This window comes from Silurus aristotelis (genome assembly GCF_946808225.1).
Source record: "Silurus aristotelis genome assembly, chromosome: 25".
Lineage (NCBI taxonomy): Eukaryota > Metazoa > Chordata > Actinopteri > Siluriformes > Siluridae > Silurus > Silurus aristotelis.
In genome coordinates, this window is record NC_139598.1 from 3,165,537 (window position 1) to 3,190,843 (window position 25,307).

Sequence of the window (25,307 nt, forward strand, 5' to 3'; positions counted from 1 at the left end):
GGTCGCTGAAAAGGAGCTCATGCTTCCTAGCTGAACCTTGGCATCTAGCTGCAATATCTCTCTTGCACTCTCATTCTCTTTCTGCCTGGGGATTTAGGACTGTCAGAACCAATTTACGAATTGAAGGGTTCAAAACATCGAACAAATGCTTCACTTTTGCAGTTGACTAATTCTTTTTTCTTTCTTTTTTTTTATTTATAAAGTACCAATAATTTCGATGTAGAGGTCTTGAATAAATGTGCCATTAATTTCATAGTTTAATTTTAAATATAAAAAATTTGATGTTGTAGACTTATATAACCAGCATGCTTTTAGAATAGTAATTTGAATGAATTATATGTTTGAAGGGATCCATTTAATTTAATCCAAAATTGAAATCTAAAATTATGTAATTACTTATCTGCAGAATCTTAAAAGCAATATTAATAACCTGTGTTAAAGCTGTGAATAAAGCTTTCTGTTAAGGTACGTCCTTACATACCCATTAGGCTTTGTAAGTGTGTAGGCTGTGGGCTTCATTCACATCTTCACTTATAATGTATAAATCACAGCCAATTTAGTGTGTATGTGTCCATGTATATTATGGTGTGGGTGTGCTTTGACCTTACTGCTTCCTTTGTTTCTTTGTGTTTGTTCCTTCTGAGCTGGCATGTTCTTCCACGTCACTCACATCTCATTGCTCTTCCTTAGACAGAAATCCATCCACATTCAGGGCTGCCTGTGTGGCACGTCTTTATTCGAGTCTGACTCACAAGACATGCTGCTGGGTTTTGATAATGCTGTTCTCTGATGGACAGATCAGTGATTCATCACCCTTTTCACTTAGGTTGTGTAAATGGAGTGATTTCTAAAAGAGCAAGAATGTGATAGCATTGCAGAACCGCTGTTTATTTCAGTGCTGAGCAGCATTTAAGGAGCACAGCAATTCAGCATGACATATTTTCCAAAATCAAAACAAAGCTATTAAATACTGGCTTGTAAAAAGTGTTTATTTTCTAGAGGTTCTACAGTAAATATTTTAGTATTCTGTTAGGAAACCATAGATTTTACACAAGCTCTGGATATATTTGTTAGAAATAGAAAACAACATTTCCAAAGACAAATACATTTAAAATATTTTGTATTTGGGAGGATAGTGGCATACGATTAAAAATTGTAAACAATCTATGCATGTTGGATAATTGATTTTTAGTGAGAAACACATACTTCTGCTGGGTCTGTTTAGTCTGTAGTTCTGACAGCTGGAGCCCCAGCCGTCTTGTTTGTGGAGGTCTTGCTCCAGTTTACAGACCGACTCTATAGAGCATCTGTGCAGCTGTGTCACTGTCTGCTACCCGTTACGGTCCTGTACTGTAGCAGTAGATTGATCTTGTTCTTCACATTTTAATAGATGGGTTTCTAATTAGAGATTGCAACCCTGTATGGGGTCATTAGAAATATTTATAATTGCTTGTTTTGTTTGTATTAATTTATATAACAAATTATATAATAATAGAAACATCGATCTAACTATGAAACGATCTTCTCTAAACACACTAGCATTGCATACTTATATGCAATGCTACACCAAGTTTGAATGATAAAAACCTCCCACTTAGCCAAAATCTGTTTTGCATACCAGTCTTCTGGATTTTATAGATTAGTAAATACTTTTAAATTTGAGGTCATAGTTTCTGATATGAGACGCAGTTCATGACACAATTAAGCCAGCGGCGAAAACTTTTAAATCTGTGCTTGTTTGATGTCACCGTGCATGAAATTGCTAAACATTTTACTGTTGGCTTGGGGACCAACAGAGAGGAAAGTTTTGGCTCTGAGTTCCAACTACAAAAGAAGAAACTTCCAGGTGTATACAAGATAGGCAGGCGAGTGTGTGAATAATCCTGCTTGTGTTGGCACAGCTTGTACACACAGGCTTCTCTACATCATGTCATACTATTTCAACAATATTTTATTTCATATATATATTTCGAAGATGGATATGACAGTGGAAAGAGACACATCCTGTAAAACACAGCTCCTGACTTTTTAAGACCTTTTTAAGACCTTTTAAAAGTGATGAAAGCTCACTTTTAAAACTAGGCTGGTAAGACAATGCTAGGAATATCCCTTTGGTTTTATGTTACTTATGGCAAAAGGAAATGTTCAAATGTTGTAGTGTTGTCAAAATGTTGTGAAATGCTACGTTGATTGCATTTGGTGTTGTTTGCAATGACTTGCTTGTTTTGCCTTGGCCATGAAAGAGTGTGCATGACTAAGACATGTGGCGGTTTAGAAATGATAATCAGTTAGAAAACATTTTCATGCAGGAAAATTAAAGTAATAAATTCTGAATCAAGAAATTAAACAATTCATTCATTCATTCATTCATTCATTCATTCATTCATTTATTTATATTTGTTGAACAAATCTGGTTATAAACTCCACTGCCATCTCTCCTAAACATCTCCACGCTTCTACTGGTATGTCATCGAGTCCAACTGACTTTACACTCTTCATCCTCTTAATAGCTGCTCTCACTTTCTCCTTACTAATCCTTTCCACTTCCTGCTTAGTGTCCAACTTCACATACAGCTCCTCATATGCCTTTTCCTTTGCTTTAGCCACATCCCTCTTTACCTGCTGCCTCATTTTGTACTCCTGCCTACTTTTTTCATCTCTCTGTCGAAACCAATCCCATTTTTCCAACCTCTTTCTCCTTATTCTCTCCTGCACTTCCTCATTCCACCACCACATCTCTTTGTCATCCTTTCTATATTCAGATGTCACACTAATAACCTTGCTAGCCGTCTCCCTTATAACTTCTGCAGTAGTTACCCAATCATCCAGCACCTCTTCAGCACCACCGAACCTCTGTCTGACCTCTTCCCTGAATCTCAAACTACAGTCCTCACTTTTCTCCTCTTTTTCTTTACCTCCAAAACCACCTCCAGGTGCATCCTACAGACCACCACCCTGATGCTGTTTAGCTACACTGTCCCTTGCCAACAACTAACAGTCTCCAATCTCCTTTAGGTTGCATCTCCTGCATAGAACATAGTCCACTTGTGTGCACCTTCCTCCACTCTTATACATCACCCTATGATCCTTTTTCTTCTTAAAATAAGTATTTACCACTGCCATTTCCATTCTTTTAGCAAATCTACCACAATCTGCCCTTCCACATTACTCTCCTTAAGGCCATACCTACCCATCACCTCCTCATCACTCTGTTCCCTTCACCTACATGCCCACTGAAATCTGCCCCAATCACCAATCGTTCATTCCTAAGTACACCTTGTACCACTTCATCTAACACACTCCAGAATTTTTCCTACTCCTTCAAGAGTAGCTATCACTAAGAGGAACCCTAGTGGCTGGGTTCATTTATTCATTCATTCATGACAATTTTAATAAACCAATGAAAATAGCTTTCATCATCAACACAAACATGAAATTTAAATGTAATTTTATTTAATTATTTTTTGCAATAGTTTAGTTAGAAAATATAGGGTGAATGATAACCCCTTCTGTGGTGCCCAAAATGAATTTCAAAACTGAAACTTATTCAAAACAGAAACGCATTCACCCTGTTTAAACGTGCAGCTTTCCAACATTTGTCCATTGTAGATGGTAGGGGTGTAACAGTACACAAATTCAGGGTTCAATACGTACCTCGGTTTTTAATTGTATTTTGTAATGTGTGTTTTTTTAAGTTTAATAATAAATATAATAAAAAAAATAAATAAAAAAATGCGCTCAAACTTGTTAAAATACGTTCAGAACTCAGATTGCATTGCATTGCATTCGGTACACATGTGAACTGAACCGAAAGCCCTGTACCAAACAAATTTGGTACTAATACGTGTACCATTACACCTTTAGTATATGGGAGGAATGGCATTATCTCTCTCTCTCTCTCTCTCTCTCTCTCTCTCTCTCTCTCTCTCTCTCTCTCTCTCTCTCTCTCTATCATTCTCTCTCTCTCTCTCTCTCTCTCTCTATCATGCTCTCTCTCTCTCTTTCTCTCTCTCTCTCTCTCTCTCTCTCTCTCTCTCTCTCTCTCTCTCTCTCTCTCTCTCTCTCTCTCTCTCTCTCTCTTCACTCTGTAATTACAGAAACACTGGCCGAGTGTGGACATCTTGTATGTGCAGAAAAGGAGAGATAATAATAGGTCTAATATAGAAATAGTAATCCTAATTGACACACAGTGACCTGACCTTTTATAAAAAAAAGACAGGTTTTAGTTGAAATATCACATTAATGCCATATGCAGTATATTTAAATGTCAGTGAATAAAAAAGTGAGATTTTAGTGTTAAATGCCATTATCAGTTTAATTCCCATAATCAGCGTGACACTGGTGCAATTCTAATATTGATTTCATATCCTGGTTTCCGCTTTGTTGCAGGATCCTATGTTTTTCTATTGCGATTGATTTGTAATAAATGTGCTCAGACGAAGCAGCTAGGCTAAAATTATTGTCGAAATGTCATTCTGTCTTGTGAAGGATCAGTGTTCTGAAGTGGTAGTTTAAGAGCAGACTGAGTCAAGTGTACTGAATCATAGATGAGGGTTCGATTAAGCGACAGATGTGAAGTTTTTCTCTTTAGGTTAAAAGGACATTGGTGACTTGAGGGATTTGAAATGTGGCTTGAGATGAAGAGACCAAGGCGATGAGTCAGCTGTTAATCAGAGCTGTGAACCCGCTTCAGGGTAAACTTTATCCTTAACAGCTTAAAAAAGCAAAGCAAGTGCCTGACCAAATATGAGAATTTTAAGCGCTTTATAGAGATTGTTTGATTTATTTTATAATGTCAGTGAAACTCTACATCTACAGTTATGAATGACAAAGCCTAAAATAGGAAGTGTGTGATTGTGATTCCGGGAAAAAAGAATAATTATAGCACAGCAAGATTGGACGCCTGATTCTGATTGGTCAGCAGGTGTGCAAAATATTCATAATAGCGGTAACATAATCAGCAGTTTAATATTTAACTTCTATATGTTATTGTTTCTATATTAACAGTTAATACACTCAACGTACACTCAATGGCATCTTCTTCTTCTTCTTCTTTCGGCTGCTCCCATTAGGGGTCGCCACAGCGGATCATCTGTCTCCATACCACCCTGTCCTCTACATCTGCCTCTTTTACACCAACTACCTGCATGTCTTCCCTCACCACATCCATGAACCTCCTCCTTGGCCTTCCTCTTTTTCTCCTACCTGGTGGCTCCATCCTCAGCATTCTTCTACCAATATAATTCATGTCCCTCCTCTGCACATGTCCAAACCATCTTAATCTCGCCTCCCTCACCTTGTCACCAAAACATCCTACATGCGCTGTCCCTCTAATAAACTCATTTCTGATCTTATCCATCCTCGTCACTCCCAACGAAAACCTCAACATCTTCAGCTCTGCTACCTCCAGCTCCACCTCCTGTCTTTTACTCAATGCCACTGTCTCTAAACCATACAACATCGCAGGTCTTCGCAGGTCATCACAAATCACTCCTGTCACTCTTCTCCACCCACTCCACCCTGCCTGCACTATTTTCTTCACTTCTCTAACACACTCTCCATTACTTTGCACTGTTGAACCCAGGTACCTGAATTCCTCCACCTTCTCCAGCTCTTCTCCCTGCAACCGCACAACTCCACTGCCCTCCCTCTCATTCACACACATGTACTCTGTCTTACTCCTACTGACTTTCATTCCCCTTCTCTCCAGCGCATATCTCCACCTCTCCAGGCTCTTCTCAACCTGCTCCCTACTCTCACAACAAATCACAATATCATCCGCAAACATCATAGTCCAGGGAGACTCCTGTCTGACCTCGTCCGTCAATCTGTCCATCACCACTGCAAACAGGAAGGGGCTCAGGGCCGATCCTTGATGCAGTCCAACCTTCACCCTGAACCAGTCTGTCGTTCCTACTGCACACTTCACTGCCGTCACACTGTCCTCATACATGTCCTGCACCACCCTCACATACTTCTCTGACACACCTGACTTTCTCATACAATACCACAACTCCTCTCTTGGCACTCTGTCGTACGCCTTCTCTAAATCCACAAATACACAATGCAATTCCTTCTGTCCTTCTCTATACTTTTCCATCAACATTCTTAATGCAAATAAGGCATCTGTGGTGCTCTTCCTCGGCATGAAACCATACTGATGCTCACAGATGGTCACCTCTTCTCTCAGCCTGGCTTCCACTACTCTTTCCCATAACTTCATGGTGTGACTGATCAGCTTAATTGCCCTGTAGTTACTACAAGACTGCACATCTCCTTTATGCTTAAAGATCGGTACCAGCACACTTCTTCTCCATTCCTCAGGCATCTTCTTACCTTCCCAAATCCTGTTAAACAATCTGGTCAAAAACTCCACTGCCATCTCTCCTAAACATCTCCACGCTTCTACCGGTATGTCATCTGGTCCAACCGACTTTCCACTCTTCATCCTCTTAATCGCTGCTCTCACTTCCTCCTTACTAATCCTATCCACATCCTGCTTCACCAACTCCACATCATCCAACCTTCTCTCTCTCTGATTTTCCTCATTCATCAGCTGCTACACTCAATGGCATCAAAGATGAAAATAAACAGACATAAAAGTTCACTAATTATTATTCACATACATAAAAAATTTTAAACGTATTCTTATTGTTATTATGGGGCATTTATTTATTGTTTATGGAATGAACACGGCTGTATTTTTTGACAGAGAAAGAGAGAGTGATGACTGTTTATCACAGTTTTAATGTATGTGAGAACTACTACTAATTCATTAAACAATCCATTACTATTAGTATTATCCTCTCTTACATAACATTAAAGAACATTTCTGATATTGATGATAGCATCTTATGTTATATGTCTGGTTAATCATCACTGCTCTGTCCTTGTTTTTGTCCTGCTACCTCTTCATTAAGTCGTGTGTATCTCTGAATGATGGTCCACAGTGCGCTATTAGCTCATTAATTCGACCGTGTACACAACTGCACTCAAGCACAGAAAGTTGTCAGAAAGTTATAAATAACTATTACTTAAGTATGAATAAAATTGATCAGAATCCGTCGTTTAAATGTAGCACAAATGCAGTTGCCTAAGCAAAATAACTCTGCTTATGCATACACGTGGAATAGTCTTTGTTGAGTATTGCATTTTAGAAATGCTGAAATTTGGTGCTCAGATTCTGTGTTTAAAAAAATATGACAGTGTAATTACCAGAAATTCACTTTGAACAAGGGTTTTACGCAGCGTATCTGTTGATTGATCTTTGAACATTTTTTAACATAGGCCTGTCATGATTATTTATTGATTTATTTAATAATTGTTTTTACTATTTCTTTCTTATTTAATGTACAACTAAAATTTACTTTGTAATATTTCAGATTAAAAGCAGCCAGATGAGATGTCTAGATAAGATCATATTAAAAATGCTGCATTATATCAGAAAAATAATAGTTTTTTCTAAAGTTTGTACAAAGTTTTATTTTTAAAGTTTTCAAATGCTTCGCTTTGCACTTTAAGAACGTCATTGTTGATTTGCTTAATGGGTCGGTGTGTTTGACTTTGAAGTATGCAAACTATAAATTGTTGTCTCGTACCATAGCTATAATGAGTTTCATTGAATAACTCACAGCAATAACAAACCACATAATCAGAATTTCTTTATCATATGCAAGATATGTCAGGGACATTTAATGAAAATGATAATGATAAGGCTCAACACAAAAATCACCTCTAGCGGCTACGCACCAATTGTGCATCGACGCTCTATTTTAATCTTATGTTTTTCTTTAATTCTATTTGTATTTTTATGCAGCCCACCGAGTGTGTCTCATGCATTTTATGAAATGTAGCACATTGTATTTTCCTGCTGAGGTTCTTTTTTACAACAGTTTACTATAGAACAAGACAGTGATACAGAACTATTATGCAACCCACCAACTGTAATAAAGGTCATCTATTGTATAGAGAGCTGTTGGAGGAGATATTAGGGGGCAAAAAGTGCTTGGTCCCCTATAAAAGCTCTGTCTATATTCCGTAATAATAATAAAAATTTAACATTTATAATTAGAGTTTTCCCGTGGGCTCACCACCTGCAGGAGGGACCGTAAGGGACGGTGCTGTGAGGATTGGGCAGCAGTCGAAGGCGGGGGTCTGCTTAGACTGCTGCCCCCACGACCCGAATTACGGATAAGCGGGAGAGAATGAATGAATGAGGATGAATAATTAGAGTTTATAATAAAAGCATGATTTAACAAAAATGATGTGTATTTTGTATATGTGCATGGACTGTGGTCTGTAAATGTCTGTCAGTGGTTTGTTAGTCAGGACTTTTGAATTGAAGGATCTCTTTGGCTTCAGAGAGAAAAATAGTAAAGAAAATAAAGAAAATAAATGAAAGGAGTTTCATGCATGTAGGAAGAATTTACTTCCACATTGAATAGAGTATGTTGAGAAGAAATGCTCATATTTGTTCAGCTAAATTTGTAGTTTTGCTTAATAATGTTGTGGGTGTTTGGTAGATTTGTTTTTTTTTGTTCCTGTGAATGATTTATTTTTCACTTCTATTCATAATGGTTTAATTGTGTTGAAACATCTACAAGCTTGTAATTTATTTCAGAAAGCACAAATTCTGCCATAAGTACAGATTTAGAAATATGTTAAAGGGAATGGGATTGAGAGAAAATAACAGAGAGAAGGATGATACTTTCTGAAGAATAGAGAAAATTAAAAGGATCAAATATTTAAATGATGAATGCTTTCGCAGATCTTCTTCCGTGCACATCTAAAAATCATGACCTGTTCTGATCCATTTTATTATATAACGGGACTGGACTTCAGCAAAACAGGTTCACTTAAGTCATAACACACTCATGGATATTCAGATGTCGCTTCTAAAATTACTTTTCATTTCTCGCGTAGCGTTCAAAATAAATGGTTCCTGTTTGGAATAAGTGATCAACGTTCACAGTGTTCATCACACACAAATTAGTAATTTGGTGTTAAAGGATATTTTCTTGCAGTAGTGTGTGTGTGTGTGTGTGTGTGTGTGTGTGTGTGTGTGTGTGTGTGTGTGTGTGTGTGTGTGTGTGTGTGTGTGCCTGCCTGTGCCCATGTTTGTGCATGTGTCTGTGTTGTCTGTTTATGGCCACTGATCATGCTTGTTGTCGGTTTGAAAATTAGCCCTGACATTTTAATCAAGTTGTATTTTCCATTCTATTGACCGCCTTTTTATAAAACTAGTTCCAAGTAGGAAAAAATTGTTTATCAATATCCAGACTGAAAAAATCATTAAACATTGCAGCAGATTTCTATTCTTGGAAACTTTTTTTTTCGATCAGTAACAAAAGATTATTAATCAAAAGATGTGCATTATTTTTGTATATAATAAGTAATATTATTTCCACAAAAAAAACAAATTTTAATTACCTTCTTATAACAAATGTAAAATGTTAAAATATTGGACTAAAATCTCGTATGTAATGGAAGGCTTGTGTTGTCTTGTCTTGTCTGATGGTATATTAGTTTAAGGTACTTTTCTGTAATTCTTTCTCTTATGCAGCACAAAATTAAAGCTCACAACATTAAATAAAATGTTGCTTTATCAGCATTATTAGTCTGTATTTTATCACCCAGTTTTTCTTGTTAAATATGGCTGTGGTTTAACGTTTTATGGGTGGCTTTTGTCTGAATAATACATGAAGGTTTTAAACTGTGCTTAATTTCATAACATTTGTCTTTTTTTTCTCCTTGTTTAATTTTTACTAACGTACTTCTCTCTCACTATCACTTGCCAAGACAATCCAGCAAATGATTAACACTAGCATATTGGTCATCACATCTGCATTAAGACTGTCTCTGCTTTTCTTCATTATTTGGCTCAGCTAATGTTAAGTGCTTGGTCAGGAACAATAAAACAGAGCACACCCAGTTTTCATATTTCCACTGATCCATAGCTGACATCATTGCGACAGTGCACCCAAAACCCGGGTTAATGTTTATGTTACTATATATTATTAAAAAAAATTGACTGTTCAGGCAGGATATTGCATCACATGTTTGGACAAATTCCCATTGTTCTGGATAAACAACTGTTATAACAACATCCATTTATTTGGAATGTTCTCTTTTGAGTAAACTTGATGTAATTTACTCAAAAAGCCCAACTGCTCATTAGTGTGACTCAAAGAACAGGAAGCTTGGACATGTTAGTCCAGTCTGGAAGTGAAACAATAAAGCTGTTTTACTATGACTCATTTAGTCAAATCTTAGATGTAATCTGAATCCTGTCTTGAGTTTTATCACAGACTCTAGCATAAAGGAAGTACTGAAGACTAGCAAAAGCCAAAAACAGCATGTAGAATTGAAGAGGTTTAAACCCAATACCGATTCAATTAAAAGAGGACATTTTCGATATCGGGATAGATTCAAAAGACATAATTGCACAGAACCTGACTGCTACAATTCAAAAGAATGCATTTTATAGAATTGGACTGCTTCAATTAGTAAAACACCTTACAGACTCAAACTCTTTTCAAATGAGGACAGCTGATTCGTTTTAGTTGAAGACATTTCAAGAACAAAACTGTTTCAGTTCAAAAGAAGACACTGTCCAGAAACAGACTGATTCTTTCCAGTAGAAGACATTGTACAGTATAGAACTTAATCAGTTTGGTTGAACACATTGTCCAGAACAGGACTGATTCAGTTCAAAAGAAGACAATGTCCAGAACACAACTGACTCAGTTTAGTAGAGGACATGGACACAGTGTACTTTAGAAAACATCCTGTCTTCAGTTTCTGTTCACATTTCTGGTTGTGTGTATCTCGATGTTCAGTGTTGTTTATGTCTTCCACTTTGTTTCTGTCACAGGTAATCTCTCCAAGACTTGTACAGCAGATGGCTGGACTGAAGTGCACCCCATAATGATTGCTGTGAATTGTGGGTATAATCTCAATGACACTACTGATGCTGTAAGTCTGAATGTCTGTCATACTTTTTTTTTTTTTTTTTATAAAGTGGGTGTAGTGTGTACATTTAGAGAAAGGTTTTTAGGAAATATTCAATACTTATACATGAAATTCATTGTTGCCTCTTGAAGCTTGAGATTTTATGCTGAGAGCACACACACACACACAGACCCACACACACAGACACACAGAGCTTGGAAATTATTTCTTCTTCTTTACATATTCATTGCCTGATCGTGCCTTTCACCTCAGCAGCTATGTTTTAATATTCCTTTATTCTGACTCAGCAGTTCATCTCCTGTTCTTTATCTGTCTGTCATTCTCCTGGCAGTGACCAAAGTAACACATTAGACTCCATTACACTGAGCACTTGACATCAAAGCATTCTCAAGAAATATTTCAACACCGCCAGGTGCTCTGTGGTGAAGCATCTCACAGAGTCATACAGCACTGCAACAGCAGTTGTCAATGACCATTTTATGCCAAAACCATCTATATCTGTATATATTTTGCTATATTGATGTTTCCTCAGCAGATATACAGCTAACAGCAAACGTTTGAATAACCCATATGTTTTAAATAGTAAAAAATGCAGTGTATTTGTATTTTGGCATTTGATCATTGAATGAATTACCAGCCTGTACATATGTAAATATTTTACACTGCTACCAATACACTTCTGGTTAAATGCTAACTGTATTTTATTGCCTTGTACCGTAACTTGTGCAATGAAAATAAAGTTTAGCGTCATCTAATCTAAACATAAATTGTGGATATAAACTCGAAACGAAGTCAATTGTAAAGTAGGTTATAAAATCAGACCACGACCCCTGACCGACTTGATCTGAGAAAGGCAGAGGACAATGATAATGACCTCCGTTACCACATAATGAGTACCATTTCTATCCTGATGGGAGTGGTCTCTTTCAGGACGGCACCACTACCATCCAATTATTAGAGAATATGTGCCTCTCATTCAGAAGCGTTTGGTACCACTCAAGGAAGCCTTCACAACAAACTACAGCCTGGGTAATTTAAACATGATTACGCTAAATCTTGCATTTCATGCAAGACACAGCGATGGATCATATATCCGCACACAAGGGAAATAATAACACATTTATTACTTAGGTGAGTAAGAAAGACCTCGAGGGAGAAAATATAATAGGAAGGCGTATTGAATGATGGATGAAGATAATAGTGGTATCTCAGGTTGCAGCAGGAAAAGGTGGTATTTACTACCGAATGTGTTCTGACCCTGATATTGTCAGTGGAGTTGACCTTAGTGTTCTTATTTAAACAAACAAACAAACAAACAAAAAAAATCTACTACACGTAGCCATCTTTCACGCAAACTTTTAATTCATTTTCATTTTTAAAAGTAGTTTTTTTATTGAAATGAGGTTCATCATTTCAGTTACTGTTGGGTGTGCAAAGCTTAAATAATAAAATACTTTTACTCAGTTAAATGAACAAATCTAAAATGTAAGTGTTTAATTAGCTAAACTATGTAATCGGCTGGAATTCGGCTTCTCTCTAATTATAAGTAATGGTACAGTTATTCATTGATTGTCCACAAAAAGCCTGCAGGTTACTTAAGTGGCTAATCATTAAGTTCTACCTTAATATAATATAACACCCAGAGTTAGGCGTCAAAAAATAAAGTGGATTGACATAAAATGTTTTTTATGGCCTTAAATGTAACTCCAGTCTTTCACTGGGTTGTTGACACAATCCTGTTATAATGTACAGTTAGTTTAAACCCAACAGCTACAGAGGTATATGTAAGTAATGCACTGTGTGTTCTTTTTACCTCTCGTTTAAGGATAATTTCTTCCGGTCGGTAAAGATCGGCTACACAATCGGACACAGCACTTCTCTTATCTCTCTAACTACGGCCATAATCATCCTGTGCATTTTCAGGTAAGGAATTGCTTCAGAAATCGGAAACAAATGCTCTGCATAAGCTTCTGTGACAGTTTCCGCAGTGATATGTATTGAATTTGAATTTATAGTGTATGATTATTCTCAGATTTTTTTCCTGGTATGTTGGATGGAAAGAATAGAATCAAACAAATATCAAACACTTTTAGGAACTCTCCATTTAAAATGAGAACTAATAATCCAAAGTAAGAAGAATGCCTTCAGAGGAGTTTTTAACTTTGTCATGTTTTACCTATCTATAAAATTTGCACTTTTTTTGTTTAACAATGTCATTAAGGATTATCAACAATGCTGTGTACACATGATACGAATGTAAATATTTATCTTGTACGCAGCAATGAATTATCAGTAGGACAACTTTTGTTAGGGATCGTGAGAAAAAGCGTTTCTGCAGAATAAAAGAATACACTCGCTATTTATTTTGCGATTTTAATGCATGACTGTTATGACGAATGTATTTGTTCTGTTCTGTTTTTCTGTCCCTTTATATCTACATGATTATAAAACTGTGAACACTTTCCTGAGGTCAGGAGACTCACTTTCTGAGATCCTATGCCAATTAGCTGTTGTTTGTGTGACTTTAAACCACATTTCTCAGCTCAGTCAATCGTAATGATGTCTATTATCACCTCCAGTGCATGGGCGGGAGGCTAATGCAGCCTTAACATGTCATGGATCAGCTGAATGGCGAGTTTGTGTGGCCTACAGGGAGATTTTAAGTATAAATTTGCAAAACACTGTTTACGGTGTCTGCCGGCTCATCACCTAGACACTACAGGATGACAGTGTTCATCCCAGTCTCTCATTTTGATGATTAGGTTTGAGCTGTGTAATTTAACACAACAGAGCTGAACCAGAGCTGTGTTGGAGGAGATTACACGCCCCAGCAAAGCTGTAAATGTAATCATTTGTAGACTTGGTTTAACGTGCAAAATGCTGTGTGTTGTTGTTTGACTTCACTAGTTTGATTTGCCCACAGAGAATCATTCCGTGGGCTTTTAAGGAGACTATTGGGAGATAAGCAAAATTCAGCAAATTAGCCAGTCTTCAAAGTAAACAGTCTTTTAAGTACCAAACTTAGTGTGAGGATATTGGAAGATTGATGTTCAATACTGCCTATGCCTTTTATCTGAATTTTTATATTGAAAAACAGAAATAAAATCAGGTATAAACAAACAGATAGACAATGTTAAAAAAGGATAATTAATGTTCGGACAAGAAAGTATACAACAATTTAAAGCTATCCACAGAAACATGATGCTAAAACTATGCAATGAGAAACAAGAAAGAATAAATAACCAAACAGGAATATACAGAACAGGTGAGCACAGTCAGCCGATGACAGGATATTTCATGACATTAGGGAATGCTGTTTATAGAGAGGACAATTTATAGGCTGTCGCAATATTTCTCATGAAACTAAAGTGATGCTAGAAGATGAAATCACAATCATAATGCATTCATATCTTCACATATATATATATATAATATATATATATATATATATATATATATATATATATTATCAAACAAATGCGGGGAAAATATGGGGGAGTAACCAAGCTTGCTTATAATAAGATTTATACGTGAATAAGAATAAGAATTATATCAGAAGCAATGTGAATAATTCTGTTGTTAATGTAGCATTAATGCCAAACAGATGCACACTTGTGTTACAAAATTATTGATTAAACCAACCCACAGCTCTTTTTATATCAGACTTCTGTCATACCTTTCTATCCCAATTTGGTCTAGAGAATGTGTTTGTGGGATGATTCATACCTGCCCTTTTTTATACTGGTGAGCTGGAAGGTCACCGAATGTTCTGTAATGAAGAACCCCAGTGATATTTGAGAACTATAAATATAAGGCTTGCTCATTGTGCAAATATACAGAGACTCTGAACAGTCTAGCTCTACATACTAGTAATTGGTTGCAAGTCAGTCGCATGAACTCCGGTGCACATGAGTGATCAGAGTATACAGGTCTGGAGTTCAAAAGGAGTTTGTGTATCTTCTTATATAAGCATATTTGGATGGTATTTGTTTTAAATGGAAGGGGGCCACGGTAATTCAAGCTTTCTTATTCCTATCTGGATTGGATGTTGTTTTCATCAACCTCTTGTTTTCATCCTCGGCTAAACAAAGCCCAGCCACAAAATACCTCAGACAAATGCATAGGTATAAACATTTAAACCAGATAAACATTTAGGGATGATACAAGCAGATGTTGTCTTTTGCCTTGCAAAAGGGCTTGACAGCAACCAAAATAACAGCTGCTTCTGGACAATCTTAAATTTTTTTCTTGTTTAATTTAGGCCGTATTATCTAATTTCTATACAGCCTTTACTTAGAGCTTGTTAGAAGTGAAGCAATTAAGAATCCTGCATTCCTGCATCTTGCATTTTGATTCAGTTGGCCAGTGTTGTGAATCTTCTGTAATCTAAAAAGGCTCAATGTATATTATAAAATAGTCTATACTACACTATACTATAATCATCATGGTTCAGTGATGTGTCATTGTGTGTTATTTAAACATCTGGACTCATAGGAAAAGAAAACATATAAAAAGTTAATTGGCATCCAGATACAAGAGTTTTGTCACAGAGGTGAAAGGCAAATATTTGGTTATACAGTACAGACCAAAAGTTTGGACACACCTTCTCATTCAAAGAGTTTTCTTTATTTTCATGACTATGAAAATTGTAAATTCACACTGAAGGCATCAAAACTATGAATTAACACATGTGGAATTATATATGGAATTATATACATAACAAAAAAGTGTGAAACAACTGAAAAATGTCATATTGTAGGTTCTTCAAAGTAGCCACCTTTTGCTTTGATTACTGCTTTGCACACTCTTGGCATTCTCTTGATGAGCTTCAAGAGGTAGTCACCTGAAATGGTCTTCCAACAGTCTTGAAGGAGTTCCCCGAGAGATGCTTGGCACTTGTTGGCCCTTTTGCCTTCACTCTGCGGTCCAGCTCACCCCTAAACCATCTCGATTGGGTTCAGGTCCGGTGACTGTGGAGGCCAGGTCATCTGGCGCAGCACCCCATCACTCTCCTTCTTGGTCAAATAGCCCTTGATGCCTTCAGTGTGACTCTACAATTTTCATAGTCATGAAAATAAAGAAAACTCTTTGAATGAGAAGGTGTGTCCAAACTTTTGGTCTGTACTGTATAGATGTAGTTTGAACAGTGTTGTAATGTAGGTAATAGGAGCAAGAATTGTTTGCAGTCACAGAAAAATGTGATATGGTTAATGTACCTGCAAGCAGGATAGAGTGTGTAGCTCCACAGCCAGATGTCAGAAACAGAGAATTGGTCTAGGCTAACTCTTGCCATCGTTCTGATTGTCAGGGGAAAGACAATATACCCTTCCTACCCAAAGACCACAGCCAATTTTGCTTTCTTGGACTCCTGCCCACGGATGGTTCTGGCATCCTCAGGATTTGAACTCGTGATCTTCCGAAAGCACTCAGGAGCAAGAACAGTGACATCAAGATATTAGAAATCAAGACTGGAATTTACTGATCAATTTATGTTCCACCACAGTTATGACCTTGTAAAGAATACAGAAAAAATAAAAGACGTAACATATATCGGGCCAAAGGCCAATGAGGAGCAAGAAGATGAATCCAACTTTAATATCCTGCATGTCTGAGCCAAGCTAATTTATTTATATAAAATCTAATCAAGATGGCAGAGCTTAATTTGCACTGTAGGGTTTCTTAATACAAGTGTGTTATATTAGGAAATCTTTCCCTGCTTTGTCTTGGCTTTTATAACATGAGCAACTGTTTTTTTGGGGGTTTTTTTATTTATTTATTTATTTATTTATTTTTTACTTGGGTATATTTAAATGATCAGAGAATGTAAAATGAAAAACTAAATATCTATTTACTAATAAGGAGTCTGTCTGAAATATTTCTTGGATCTTTTTGTGTCTTTTTTATTATGTAGCATTATATACAAAACCCTAAACATTTATAGTGAGTTCATTTGTAACAGAGTTCTAAATGTCTTTTGTTAAGCAAAAGGCTGTGTTTTGTCATAAAACAATTCACACATCAGTAAGAAGGCAGATGATAAATACTGTATAAGCTTCTTTTCAGATAAATAAATGGTGATCAAGTTATCATTTGTTGTCTGCACTTTGTGGACTGAAGTCCACTGGAGCCTGAGCTGACTCGGAATAAGAGTTGTTGATAAAACTTTCTTTAAATTCTTGCATGCAATCTTTTATTCCTAAAAGTTCTCACTTCATTTGCTTTAATGTAAACTGTGATTATAATAAAGCCTTTATTATCTAAGCTCCATAATTCTCCCTAGCATGCTTCATTTATTGGTTAATGACTACCAAAAAGTGCTTGTCTATATGTGTTGTATTTCAAAGTCGATTATATCGGCAGAGAGCCTGTTTTTTTATGTTCTTATTGTTGTTTGGTTTTTTAGGGTTTTTTTTTTACCAGCTAAGGTACAAAATACACAGTGTATACTCTAAATACACGAAGATACACAGTGTTTACTCTAAATACACAAAAATACACATAATGTTTTCCCCAAACACAGATTAGATGACAATCAAAAACATGGTCCTAAAAAACTTTATGACTCTGACTGATTATATATGTTATATAGCTTTATGATTTTTTTAAAGCATAATGTATGTAAACATAACTAAAAACTGTAATTATAAATATTCTGTATAATATAATTTCTCTTTTTTATAGAAGTTATCATTTAAAAAGAATGGTGCTTGCTTTGATCTTGTTTTTTATTTTTTATTTTTTTTATATTAACTAATATTCTATAATATAATATAATATTATATTATATTATATTATCTAAAATTGTAAATATTTTAGGCTAAACTGTAATAAAATTCTGTAATTCTGTAAGTGTCTGACAGTAATATGACACACAACTTGGCATTACAATAAACAGTGATGTTAATAAAGATTTATGTGCGTTTCAAGTGTACATTTATGGTCCTATTTCCCCAGGAAACTTCACTGCACAAGGAATTACATTCACCTGCACCTGTTTGTAGCCTTCATCTTGAAAGCCATTGCAGTGCTCATTAAAGACGTCGTCCTTTATGATGTCATTCAGGAGTCGGACAACTGCTCCACTGGCTCCGTAAGTCCATTACTGCATTTCTCACATTCACTGTTCATCCAGTCACCTGTGGTCATCCATCACAAATCATGCAGCATGTCTAACTTTGCATTTAGATTCAAATGATTAATTATATCTTCTTCTGAGGCATATATGGTACTGATTCTAATCACTTACTTTTACTCATGACTTGAGTAAGACTGTCCTATGATCTACACTGGTTGTATTACAGTATTTAGATTTTGAATTAGAGTTTTATACAGTCATATTATAACTGTTAATTTTCGTTCACCTCTTTTACTCTCTCATGTTTTAGTATCTTAAACAGATTTAATAAAGCATTTTATTTTAAGCTTAAAAATATTTGAATACACAAATGCATTATTTCAAACTTGCTGATGTTATTGTGTTCTGTAAAGTCCACACAATGTCACAGAACACTGATTTACTCCGATTTTTGGAATATTTCACAGCATTTATTATTTTAATTATTCTACATTCCTCTCAATAATTTCCCATCACTTGATTTAACTTTATTCAAGTTCCACTTAATTGCACGTACCGGTATGTGAGTTGACATTGAGGTCGAGTTTGGAACACTAACACCAAGTAACACCAAGTTTTGCTTAACGCCGCCCAAACAAAAAGCTGTATTTAGAAATGTGTCTTAATGTTTAACAATGAACCTGCATTTGTAAACAACCTTTTAAACATGGCTGCCAGGACAGAGAAAGTGACACGGGAGACCGATGATGAGAGGATTCGGCTGCTTATGCAAATCTTTCAAATAAACAAACTCGACTAAGGAAACACAAGCTTTCTTATCTCTGGAATGCATGTTCAAGCGGTTTTCTTCAATCTAACAATGTCAGAATAAAGATAAAGTAAGAGCAAGGCCAAATACATCTGTTTAATTTTCCACTTCTATTTTAATTTGTCCACAAGTTACATTTAATATTGTAGAATGCAGCGCTGTGGAAATATTATTAAGAGAATGAAATATCAGAGAACTGACAGGCTACAGGTTGCGTGTTGAACTATCAGTGCCTTAAACGTTAAGCCTGAAGCTTAGGAGGGCGACAGATCATTACCCAAAAAGTATAATAAAATAATCCATTATGCAGTGATTTGCTGCATGGGGTCATATTAAGCACATGATAAAAAGCTGCTATGAGGCTGATTCATCGTGTTTTTACTCGGTCCCTGGCCTCGCCTCCAGCCAAAGCTTTTTAAATCCATTTCCGGAAGAGGACCTGAAGCAGGAGGCCATGTTTCTGCTTTGCTTTGGGAGCAATTTTAGATGATGTGGGTGCATTAGAACTACAGACAGAGCCCATTTGTATCACGTTCTCTATGCAGAAAGCATCAATCAGTTTCCACACTCCAAACCCCCGAGTGTTCTTTTCCCCGGTTAAAAGTTTTTTACGTTGCGATGTGAGAGATTCATTATTAAAACAGGAACGACGCTCAGAGCTGTGGGTGTTTGAGTGCTGTATGATTTGGCTTGATTTTGCAGCACCTCAGGGAGAGAGAATTAGAGACAGTCACGATTGTTCGACTCAAAAATAATAAATCACAAGTCATGTCCTGTAGTATTTTGGAGTTTCTGCTCTGGAGATGTATTTGTTCTTATTTGTTATTTCGAATTTTATGGAAAGAAGTCGAGAGTCATCATGTTTTATTACATATATAAGCTGTCTGTGCAGTGTCTCCACATACTCAACCTGCTTGTGTTTTGCGTTTTTGTTTCTACTCTCTGATGTCTGTTTCCTTTTTATTGGTTTTATTTAACAGTTGCTGGTGTACAGTCTTTTGGTTTTTGTATTTTACCCTGTTCCTTCTAATACCTTTCTTCTTAAAAAAATGTTTTGCAGCTGAAGTCTGTTTAACGTTGTCTGAGTTTTGGATGCTGCTAATGATTAATGACAGTTTATTTCGTTTCAAAGTCTTTTCAACATTTTAAATCATAAACAAATGTTATCTAAAACTTTTAGAACGCGGCCCTGGTAAGGTCTCAAATTCTATTGGTCCGAAGGTGTTGATTAAAAAAAAATTGCTGGTGACTAAAAGACTAATTATAGCTATTATAATGTAATTAATATAAGGAATTAATTTGTATTGTATTGTGTTTTATCCTTATTATAAGATTAAATGAATGACGGGTTGTTTTTGCTTTAAATTTAATTCAAGCAATGTTGTTTCTTGTGGAACCTGCCACAGTAGTCCTGTATTTCTACGCAGAGAAACAATGTGACAACTATGTGATGATAAAGCCGTCACCACTGGTGTTAATTATTATTATTATAATAATTTTTTTTTACAGCACATAGTTTATGTAGTAATTATTTAGAGCGCAGTTGGAAGTTTGAAAGTTTAACGAAAGTGAAGCTTTATTCATTTGCATACTCTTGATTGTGTGATATGTAATTCTTTGAAAATGTGTCAAATTCTTTGATGAAGAAAGTTTTAGTGGTGTTGCTGTTAGAGGGTGTTCAGGTGTTCATTCAAATTGTTGTACATACATACACACACATATGTTGTCACCACATATGTTTGAAAGGTTTATACAGACCTGAATGTAATTAATTTGAAGCTTTATTTTATTTTTTATGTTAATATATAGGCAGGATTATTTGTAAAATGTTTCTAAAGTAACGTTTTTTTTTCATGAGTAGTTAACATGGTGTCATAATTATTAAATAAGGATTTCTTTAAGAACTGATTCTTGATTGTAAATGAATTTCTTGTGTTTCTTTTCAGGTTGGCTGCAAAGCTGTCATCATCTTCTTCCAATATTGCATTATGGCCAGTTTCTTCTGGCTTTTGGTAGAGGGCCTGTACCTCCATGCTCTATTGGCAGTTTCTTTCTTCTCAGAGAGGAAATACTTCTGGTGGTACATCCTGATTGGCTGGGGTGGGTATTCACACTTGTGATTCTGTTTGAATTTAAAATGTTTGGAAGGCATTGTTCTGTCTTCTACGGTTTTTAGTTTTGAACTGTTTAAATAAGCATTAGAATTTTGTATATTCTGTTGTTTTGATGTAATATTATTTAAATGTTTGACACAGCTTAGCTTTTGCTCATTAGGGTTACGCGATATTCAAGCATAATTTTAGGTATTGTGTCCATTAGTTAATGTTGGTAAAAGGTGGTAGTAATTAGCTATTTTTGTCACAGTTACTACAAACACCTCATTTTAATACACGCAAATTGTTTAGACATTTATTGTTAACACTCTGTCTGCACAAGTTGATTATTAGTAGGTCGCAATACTCGGTTTTGATTTGGTCTCACTGGGAGACGATCAAAAGGGCGAGTGCAACTGGAGGGCTTTATACTGAATAAAAAACACAAACCCTTTTCCACACATGATTCAATGGAGTCTTTACCAGCACAATAATTTGGATGGGATTAATATTATGCTTGGTATTACAATGGGCCATTTTATTTATAAAGAAAATGAGAATAAAATTCAGGAAATTACTGAAATCCTTTGTTGTCTTCCGGTTTTTAGGAGGGCCGATGATTTTTATTACAGCCTGGAGCTTTGCCAAAGCCTACTTCAATGATGTCGGGTATGTCGTATTCAGCACCACACAGCAAAAAGCCCATAAGGTTAAATTGTCCTACAGGGTTAAACCTGAAGCTAATTCAAACCGACAAACTCACAGCGAGTTACTGAGAGTAAGTCAACACTGGTAATTGAACCGAGTGCCTCTAGAAATGTATGTTATTAAATATCGTAGCTGATAGTGGAAAACCTCTGAGGTTATGTTAAATCATCCATATATAAACTGCATTTCGTTTTTTTCCCCTCCATCAGGTGCTGGGATATTATCGAGAACTCAGACCTGTTCTGGTGGATCATCAAAACACCCATATTAGCCTCAATACTGGTGAGATGATTTAGTTTCGAGTTTGGAGTAAAAATCAATTTGTAGCTCAATCAAAGGTTATACAGCGACCTTGATGATAATAATTGAACAACCTTAAGGTGTTTTTTAAATTGAATTATATGTCACTGACTTTAAATACCTGACTATCTCAGTGTATTGTTACTTTAATCTCGTGTATTAGATATAAGTCAAAGATTTTAGTTCCATATTTCCCTAAGGACGAAAATTTTTAAACTGTTTATTGATTTCAGTGCAGCCATAATGGTAGTCAAACTGGATTAATATAGTGCAGGGATGGGCAGTATTTATGATACATGTATTTCAAATATTAAATAGGATATTGTAATTTGTATTTGATAGGGTTGATAAAAATGGCTTCATATTTTCTATCGAAATACTTTTTTGTGTTTTTGTATTTTTGTAGTTTTAAAATACTGTAAAGTACCTTGTGAGAAGTCTGCTTTATGACATGATATAAATGCGGCCTCTGATTGGTGCCTGCTCAGTAGTTTGCCCAGGTACTGGCACTGACACGGGACAGATGGAGATGTTGAAAATGACACCTGGCTTTATATCATAATCATAAGCATATGCATTGCGCTCCTGCTACAAGATTGGCTGATTAAATAGTTGCACTAATGAGCAGTTCTACACTCTATACTACATCACTACATTCTATAAATGTATATGAAAAATTACTATTAATATAATTAACTTATAATTTATTATCAATATCATGAGTGTTGTTCATTTCAATACATTTTCAATCTGCACAATATTACATTTGTGATTTTTGTATGTTTAATGTTTGCATCCAGTAGTGGAAGAATAAAAACAAGATTAAAATGACTAGATGTGGCTTTAGATTTTTAAAAGTCTCAGAAGATGAATACAATTTAATGAAGAGCTATTGTAGTAATTTCACCTTTCTGCAGAAAGTCTGTTTTTATTCTTCCAAATGAAGTTGATTTTTCTGAAACAGTTTGTCCTGTTCAGTGAGTTTTGATTATTATTTTTTAATTACACTGATGTCGTGCTAATCCAGGTAATTTATTATGAAAAATGTAATAATACAATTTTTTAAATGAAACACTTTACATATACTGCACTCACCAATCAATCTGATTGAGTTCCAAGCAGCATTTATCGACCGACATTGCAAGCTGACAAAATCAGTGCCTATTGACTGAAAATATTGACCATGTTCTGAGTTTCTGTGGTCTGGCCATGTGGCCTACAGATAGGACTGAAAAAGAAAACAGGACGTGTCCTCAAATTAACAGGGAATCAAAGATGGATCCGCACTTCCTGACAGCAGGAGAAATATGATACCATTAGGATTCACTCAGCAAGAAAATATTTTATATTTAAGGAAAAAAAGTGCTGCAGATTTTAAAGTCATTAATGGGTACAGTAAAAGGGGAGGAGCAGGATATCATTTTACAAAAATCTATTTTGGGATTAATAACATACTTTTTATGATAAAAGCCTATAACTACATTAATCATCCCCTCCAGTGGGAGAGAGAAGGGGATTGTGGGGGATGTGCGTAACCACTGTTGGAAAATCTGTTTCCCTAGTTAAATGTTAATGCAAATTTTATGATGTCTGGGATTTGCACTCTCCAGCAAGCATGTGATCTGTAACTGTAGTATACAAGGACAGAGTAGACACTTCTCACTTACGACCACCCACCCACTCATCCCCTCATCAGAGTGTAGCAGAGAAACAGCTGTTCCATGCACAGTGTACATTTGAGTTTTCCACAAACATTATTGAACAAGAATCCATTAGTCCTGTTTTCTCTCTGTATGGCCTGCTGTTTTAGGCTTCCTGTATCTCTACTAATAGACTGCAGCTTTAGTTTCTGTGACAAATCAACACTTTGTGCTTCGGGTAATAGATTAGTTTAATGGAATTGCATCAGTTATGAAACCTGGCAATGAGTTAAAGAGCCCATAGATCATGCTGTTGGTTTTTTTTGTTTGTTTTGTTTGTTTTTGGATGACAGATGAACTTCATCCTATTCATTTGTATCATACGTATACTGCGGCAGAAGATCAACTGCCCCGACATCGGGAGAAACGAATCAAATCAATATTCGTGAGTGTCTTATTTGCATTTTGAATTTTTTTGCTTGTGTTTTCTATGTTGTTTAATGTTCACAGATCAAGTATGTTTATTTTGGGGATTTTTTTTTCTAAAGAGCCACACTGTACACAGTATTATGAAGGTGTACGTAGAAAGCACTTTATCTCATGTAATTTTAATGCAAGTCACAAAACGCTTGTGTCCTTCCCCAGTGGCCAGCAGCAAAGCAAAGCTTTTTGCATTACAGTCTCATCTTCATAAATGTCAGTAGTTAATGCCAGCTCTAGCCACGTGACTTAATGTTTGTCCTCACGTAGCGGTTTACGATGCAGGACGAGCCTGTCTTAAAACCCTCAAAGTTTCATCCCATTGTTGCTGTTGTTATTTTCCGATTTTGTGATAACACCATACTTCGGTTTCAAAAGTGTTCCCCAGCCTCCTGATGCTTCAAGAAAAACGGAAAAAAATATATTCACCCTAAGCTGTTTGTTTGTTTTGCTTTCACTCTGCAGGAGGCTGGCTAAATCAACGCTGTTGTTGATTCCACTCTTTGGGATAAACTACATCATATTTGCATTTATTCCAGATCACATCAAAACAGAGCTGAGGCTGGTGTTTGACCTCATCCTGGGTTCCTTCCAGGTATGAACTTTTTTTTTTTTTTTTTTTTTTAAATCAGGGGCTTTTTGTGTCACGAATCTAAAATAATGAGAAAAAGTGCATATAAAACTATGCCCAGGTTCCGATTCAATATCTCAATGCCACACAGTTTGGCAGGTTTTCAGCAAAGCTTGTTTCCTAATTTCACCCTCTGTTTCTGGTTTAACTAAGCCTCTCAGCTAGAGGCATTTTCACATGATTAAGGCAGCGCCCCCAGGGTGCTGCAGTCTGAGAGACCATGATGTTTTAGCTTTCCATATTGTTTTCTACATAAATTAGAAAGGATTGACCTCCCACATACTAATTACATTGTCACAGTCACGTTCCATGAATAAATGAACTGACAGGCATCCCTAGTCATACAGTTCAGTTTAATTAATGTTTCATTCTCAGGAGGATGTATTGAATGAATGAGCATATAAAAATCCTCCCTTGTGTGTGTGTGTGTGTATATTAAAAATATCTTTACTTACAGGGCTTTGTGGTAGCTGTCCTTTACTGCTTCTTAAATGGAGAGGTAGGTAGCTTTTAAAATAATTGCACTTATATTATTTTATTTTTGAAATATGTGGTCATAAATTTATTGTAAGGCTTCAGCTTGTCTTAACTTTAGGTTGCC

The 25,307-nt window shown here is 36.0% G+C and overlaps 1 protein-coding gene across 1 annotated transcript in view; it reads left to right on the forward strand.

Annotated features, from left to right (window-relative positions):
* The window catches only part of vipr1b (vasoactive intestinal peptide receptor 1b), a 44,198-nt gene that overhangs the window by 17,014 nt on the left and 1,877 nt on the right, over window positions 1-25,307 (forward strand). The window contains exons 4-12 of the mRNA XM_083530186.1: window positions 10,874-10,974; window positions 12,797-12,894; window positions 17,926-18,061; window positions 20,801-20,954; window positions 21,556-21,616; window positions 21,865-21,937; window positions 23,949-24,040; window positions 24,541-24,670; window positions 25,164-25,205. Coding sequence (XP_083386312.1) covers window positions 10,874-10,974; window positions 12,797-12,894; window positions 17,926-18,061; window positions 20,801-20,954; window positions 21,556-21,616; window positions 21,865-21,937; window positions 23,949-24,040; window positions 24,541-24,670; window positions 25,164-25,205 — 887 coding nt within the window. The remainder of the gene's footprint in view (window positions 1-10,873; window positions 10,975-12,796; window positions 12,895-17,925; window positions 18,062-20,800; window positions 20,955-21,555; window positions 21,617-21,864; window positions 21,938-23,948; window positions 24,041-24,540; window positions 24,671-25,163; window positions 25,206-25,307) is intronic.